The 6,213-nt window shown below is 54.9% G+C and overlaps 1 protein-coding gene across 1 annotated transcript; it reads left to right on the top strand.

The window, feature by feature from the left end:
- The first annotated feature begins 2,862 nt into the window (after window positions 1-2,862).
- On the top strand, window positions 2,863-5,932 carry LOC129135808 (protein FAM90A15). The gene is made up of 4 exons (XM_054657620.2): window positions 2,863-3,046; window positions 3,541-3,740; window positions 4,197-4,305; window positions 4,970-5,932. The coding sequence occupies exons 1-4, from the start codon at window positions 2,924-2,926 to the stop codon at window positions 5,930-5,932; spliced, it is 1,395 nt and encodes a 464-aa protein (XP_054513595.1). The 5' UTR covers window positions 2,863-2,923.
- The last annotated feature ends 281 nt before the right edge of the window (window positions 5,933-6,213 follow it).

The raw sequence follows: 6,213 nt of genomic DNA on the forward strand, positions 1-6,213 counted from the left end.
TTGACTGAGGGGACCGCAGGGCTGGGCAGGACCTTTGACTTCGTATACAACCACAGGAGCAAGAAAACCTCAGCCCCACTCTACTAACACGCACCTAGTAAAATTCCGCCAACCGAATCTCACCCACGCTAACACGTGGGGAGCGTTGCTTGCACCACGAGTCCCCATTTGGCTCAACCGCCGATGCCAAGTGTGTGGTTCCAGTTGCGACGGCCCCCCGTGAAGTGGCTTCCGGATGTGCGAATGAACCAGGCAGAGTTTCACTGGCCAAATAGACCCCAGCAAAGCTGAAGTCAACTCCCACATTTGGGATGTACTTCAGAGGTAAAACATTCATCCCGTCTTCTTTCCGGATGTCTGACACCGTGGTTCTCCCCCTGATCCTAAGAGTAGCTGAGGTAGAGACTCACTGAAAGATCTAGGCAGGGAGATCCCATCATGCACAGGCTCTCTCCATTCTCTGACCTGGGAACAACTCTGAGCAGGATTCCACATCTAGGGGGCCTCGGAACTGAGCGGGATTTTCTGAGACACACCAAATGGCTGCTCCCTTTCCGCCGCTGTTGAGGGTCGTTATCTGGATTATCCAGATCACCTAGAAAGTATCCGTATCCAGAATCAATAAGATCAACTCTCTGCTCCTCTGACAGCAGAAGGAGCAGGACCATAAGGAACCAAAGAGCGTGGAAGGAAACGATGTGACAGGAAAGCTCAGAGAACGGCCACAGGGGGTCGTCAGCAGGCCTTCCCACCTGAATCATGAATAATTAATGAAGCGCAAATCAAAGGGGACTCGAGTTTCAGCAGGAGCAATTCATCCAACGGGAGATCGCCGGAGGGCCAACACGATTGAGAGACTGGGAGCCGGGTGCAGTGTCAAAGGGGACGCGACTGGTTCCAAAGCTCAAGAACACCATGGGGTCACTTGGGCTACGTGAGAAAATGCCCCAGTGTGCTGGTTCATCATTCCGACTCCTGCCTGTCTCTTCCCGTCCAAGGAACATGGACCCTAAGTCGTGCAGCTGCAGATGACCATGGGCAGAATTAGGGGCCGTGGCACAAAAGTTCACCGACACGGGAGTTCCACAGAAGGTGCGGTGGATCTTCGCAAATCCAGAGACATGGCAATGGGACCCAGGGAATTAGAGCCTCACAGGCGTCCGGGACACTTTTCAGGCATAATGCCTGGAGTCGCAAGACGAGCTGAAAAAGGAGCCAGGCACTGAAGGACAAAGCGTTGTTGACTTTCCTCATCTGTGTTTCCCAGTGCGGTCCAATTCACGGTGGTTTCCAAGCGCCTCCTGGAGGAGAAAACACATGAGGGTGCGGTCAGGGTTCTCTGCTGACAGACTTACCTTGGGGAAGAAAGAGAAGCTCTGAAGATGGATCATGGCCGTGACTGCACGTCAAGGAGAATCTCCTTGATGACACTGAGGCCCACGTCGAGATAGACTAAATGTGGTCCAATTAAAAGGTGTCTATTTTACCACATTTTTTAAAACAAAACAAAACAAAACAAAACAAAAAGATGGAAAAGAAGACAGGGGTACAGGCACCAGTGTTACATGTCTGACGGGGAGCATCTATTCTTCAAAGCTTGCAGCTGTACACGTAGGTTTTAGAATGTCTGTCAGCAGTGGACACGATCTTAGAGTGGGCTGTGCAGATAGACCTTTCCAGGTCACGTAATTGGATTAAGTTAATTGCAATTAAGGTACAGGTAACTGATTAGGTTAGGGTACGTTCCATGTCAGGTGACCAGAGGCAGTATAAAAGGCAGCCTGGAAAGCAGAGGTCCCTCTCCGCCCCTTCCTCCGTCGTCCTGGATGCTGCATCGCTTCCAGCGGGGCTGCTCCAGCACCTGCCCATCTCAGCGCCAGCCGGGGAAAGCAAGTAGACGCGTAATTTCAGGTTAGTTTCACTGAACTATTGTTTTTTTCACGCAATCCCTGAGGGGTGTGGGGGTGGGGGGAAGAGACACAGGAGGCCGAAAGAAACCGATCACACTGGGGCTTGCTGGTGGGGAAGGATGTGTTCTCGTTACTAGTAATTCTTGCAACAGAAAACGAGAAAACATATCCGTCTTCACGTGTGGGATAAGACCAAGATGGGAATGCGAAAAGAAATGTACTGCAGCATGCTGAATTGGTGGGTAAATGGAAAAAGGACTTTGGAAAAAAGGGTGGTTTGCCCTTCAGCCGTGTAAGACGTCGATACGATGTGGCACTTGTTCCCCGTTTGTTCAGATGAATTCGTGTGGTATGCGTAAAATACCAGAAAAAATAAATAAGTAAAGAGGGGCTGGAGCTAAAGCCAAAAGGTAGAACAGGAAAGACCATCACCTGCTAGTGTGGTAGAGAGGAAGGTAACTTCTCTCTATGAATTTGTGTTTGGAAGTTGCCTAATGAAATGGCCAGAGTAGCGATTCAAGTTGTCACAGGAAGCATCCCTTATCCCTGACTTCAAACAGACCTGCCAAAGGGTGGCGCAAGCCATGCCCTGTGTCTTCGATCATTCTGTCCGTCAAGGGAGATAGAATCACCGTGTCTTCTACCGGAGTGAATCGTGAGAGACCTAAGTCCAGTCTCCAGAATCAGTTGCTTGTTTGGGGTTGAAAGCTCAACTCCCCATACCTAGGCCACGGGCCCTGTGGCAGGTGCGGTTTACTCTTGGACTAGGTAGTCATGGCAGAGGAACACACAGTATCCGAGGATGCACACAGCATATTGTGTTCTACAGATTTGACCGACTGGTGGTGAGGTCTCCTCATGACCACACCGGCAGGGAGTTAGCAGGTGGCTTCCTGTGGGTGTGTGAATATCCAATGTGCTTAACCATCGACATGTGTGTGTTTGTGTGTGTTTCAGGTGACCCAACTGTCCACCCCTGAAAAAGGCGGTCATAAAACCCCCAGGCGACGAAGATGATGGCACGTCGGGACCCCAAATCTTGGGCCAAGAGACTGGTGAGAGCCCAGACCCTCCAGAAGCAGCGGAGGGCCCCAGTTGGGCCAAGGGCTCCCCCGCCCGATGAAGAAGATCCCAGGGTAAGTCTAGCCCTGGATCTCTTGGGTATCGGGGTGGGGGTGGGGACGGGGGGAGGGGGTGTCACACGGTCCTCAGAGACTGGGTTGGATTCCAAAGAGCTCTGTCACCACCACCCAGGTTGCTTTTCCCATCCAAGGTGGGCGTGGCTTGGGACCTTCTCCCCGGCCCGATAGGTCCCTTGAGAGACTCTTGGGGGCAACCTCCCTTTCTACTTAGAGTCCTTTGTAGCCACGTTTGGCTGTGTTGTTGACATCGGGTTCACCGTCGTGCCCCTTGGAACCTTGAGTCCTTCCTTTCAGTGTTGCTCCGTCACGTGGGCTTTGGGAGGGAACATCGTATCCGAACTCTCCCAGCACTTAACGGCCCCCATGCCGGTGTCCCCTCTTTGGAATCCTTATTCAGCTCTGAATTCACAATCCGTCCCAATGTGGACGTGGGATCGCTGCCTGTGGCTTCAGCTCACTCACCGACATCACTTCCTTTCCACCCACAGCTCAAGTGCAAAAACTGCGGGGCCTTTGGCCACACGGCCAGAAGTACCAGGTGCCCCATGAAGTGCTGGAAGGCAGCCCTGGTTCCAGCGACCTTGGGGAAAAAGGAAGGGAAGGAAAACCTGAAACCATGGAAGCCCCAGGTTGAAGCCAACCCGGGGCCCTTGAACAAGGATAAGGGAGAGAAGGAAGAGAGACCAAGGTGAGCAGTGGGAGGGGTTTTCACCACTCTTAGGGTACTGCCTCCTAAGGACATGGTGTCTCTGCACCTGCACACCGTGTGCCTTTCCGTCTCCGGGCCAGGGAAGGAACGCTGCAGAGAAATAGGCCGGAGCTCCGTGTCCTCCGGGGTTCCACACCCAGGAGCTCCTTTGGCTCTGGGAGAATCAGGGACGGGGAGAGGTGGGGGCGCTTCGTGCAGGTTCCCCACGACAGGGGGAAAAGCGATGGAATCCAAATCACAGTCCTTAGTTGGGAAGCCTAGAGGGCCACCTGGGGGACGGGAAGGTTGGCACGTGAGGGAAGGTGCAGAGGCGGAAAGGGCACCAGATGTCCATTTCTGTATCACCAAACACGGAACGGGGCTGGGCCCCACACAGGGTTCTCCCTGTCTCCTGGGGAAAACCAGGAGAACAGAAAACCTTTTTCTGTTCTGCAGGCAACAAGACCCGCAGAGGAAGGCTCTCCTCCACATATTTTCTGGGAAACCTCCAGAGAAGCCGCTGCCGAATCGAAAAGGATCCACGGAATCTTCTGATTATCTGAGGGTGAGTGTCACCCCGGGCCCCTGGTCCTTTTCTCCTCTAGGTCACCCTGGTTGATTTCCTTTCAGCTTCCCGTCTGCGGGAGGAAATCGGGGAACCCCTCTTTCTTGCCTTCTTGGGGTCAGGGACTCCACGATCCTTCCAGGTCAATTTGATTCCAGGCGAAGGCATCTGAAGATGCCGTATTTCCTGTTGCTTTCTTTCTGTCCAATTATGGCAAGCCTGCCAACAACATGTTCCTAGCGGCATGAGGAAATTAGTCCCTCAGAGGCCCCAAACGTGGAGAAGGCTAAACCCAGGAACATGCATGTGTTCAGAGAAGACGTCCTGAGTACCCTTGAGCCACCAACCTGCCTTCGGAAGGGCCTCAGTCCGTTCCACTTCATGGAAGGCTGAGTGGAGGCGCTTTGATCCAGTTAATGCCCAAGACGCGATCTTTTGAACAATGGTGTGCTTAGATCAGCTACACATAGCTCGAGAGCGCATCTTTCATGTGTCTTGTCCTGATCAGCACTCAAGTGGAGGGTCTGTCCCTACTTCCAAGGACCGCCTGTCGATACTGTACTAAGAATTTCATGGCGTGTGCACCTTGTCTTTGGATGTGCTTGATTTTCACGTTGGCTCCATGCGGAGGAACTTCTAACCTGTGTTGTTTCCTCTCTTTCAGGTTGCAAGCGGGCCAATGCCGGTCCACACAACCAGTAAGAGGCCGCGCCTGGGCCCTGTCCTCGCTGATCGCTCAGCTACCGAAACGTCTGACAGGGGCTCCGTCTTGGCTTCGCCGTCTCCCCTCAGAAAAGCCAGTCTGAGCTCCTCCTCAAGTCTTGGACCAAAGGAAAGACAGACAGGGGCTGCGGCCGACATCCCTCAGCCTGCAGTCAGGCAGCAGGGCCCCGAGCCTCTCCTCGTGGTGAAGCCGACACACAGCAGCCCTGAGGGTGGCTGCCGAGAAGTTCCCCAGGCTGCCTCCAAAACCCACGGCCTGCTCCAGGCCATCAGACCCCAGGCACAGGACAAACGTCCTGCGGTGACCTCACAGCCCTGCCCGCCAGCCGCCACACACAGCTTGGGCCTAGGCTCCAATCTCAGCTTCGGGCCAGGAGCCAAGAGACCTGCCCAGGCTCGGATTCAGGCTTGCCTGAACTTCCCCAAGAAACCGAGACTGGGTCCCTTCCAGATCCCCGAAAGCGCCATCCAGGGAGGTGAGCTGGGGGCCCCGGAGAATCTCCAACCTCCGCCAGCCGCAACCGAACTTGGACCAAGTACGTCGCCCCAGATGGGCAGGAGGACACCCGCCCAGGTGCCCAGCGTCGACCGGCAGCCTCCGCACAGCAGACCTTGCCTGCCTACTGCCCAGGCCTGCACCATGTCCCATCACCCAGCGGCCAGCCATGATGGGGCCCAGCCTCTCACAGTGCTCTTCCGGAGACTGGAAAACGGACGCTGGAGCTCCAGCCTCCTGGCGGCCCCCTCATTTCACTCTCCTGAGAAGCCGGGAGCCTTCCTCGCTCAGAGCCCTCATGTGTCAGAGAAGTCTGAGGGTCCCCGTGTTCGTGTCCCACCGAGCGTCCTCTATGAGGACCTTCAGGTTTCCTCCTCCTCAGAGGACAGCGATTCTGACCTGGAGTGAGACTGCAGGTGGCAGGGGCTCCTTGGCCTCCAGCTCCCGTGACTTGGAGGGGACTGTGGGACTGAGGAGTGCAGAGCAGAGAGCAGACTCTGTGCGGTGACTCCGAAGCTCCCCGGCTGTGGCGCTTCTGTGGATGTGGGAGCCCAGGCCAGGCAGGGAGCAGATGCAGGGACTCTGCCTCATTGAATTCTGGTGAGGGACGTTGTAGTTCGCGTGGTTCTCCGGAAACGCGCCAGGAAAAGCTTCCGTGCCAGAGATTCGTTGCCTCAGAAACTGCGTGA

The sequence above is a fragment of the Pan troglodytes genome, chromosome 7 (assembly GCF_028858775.2).
Source record: "Pan troglodytes isolate AG18354 chromosome 7, NHGRI_mPanTro3-v2.0_pri, whole genome shotgun sequence".
Taxonomy (NCBI): domain Eukaryota; kingdom Metazoa; phylum Chordata; class Mammalia; order Primates; family Hominidae; genus Pan; species Pan troglodytes.

Excerpts from the sequence above, each read along its gene's own strand:
- LOC129135808 (XM_054657620.2), top strand. The coding sequence starts at position 2,924 with ATGATGGCACGTCGGGACCCCAAATCTTGGGCCAAGAGACTGGTGAGA. Across the intron at positions 3,047-3,540 it reads CCGATGAAGAAGATCCCAGG|CTCAAGTGCAAAAACTGCGG; the intron begins GTAAGTCTAGCC and ends TTCCACCCACAG. Across the intron at positions 4,306-4,969 it reads AATCTTCTGATTATCTGAGG|GTTGCAAGCGGGCCAATGCC; the intron begins GTGAGTGTCACC and ends CCTCTCTTTCAG.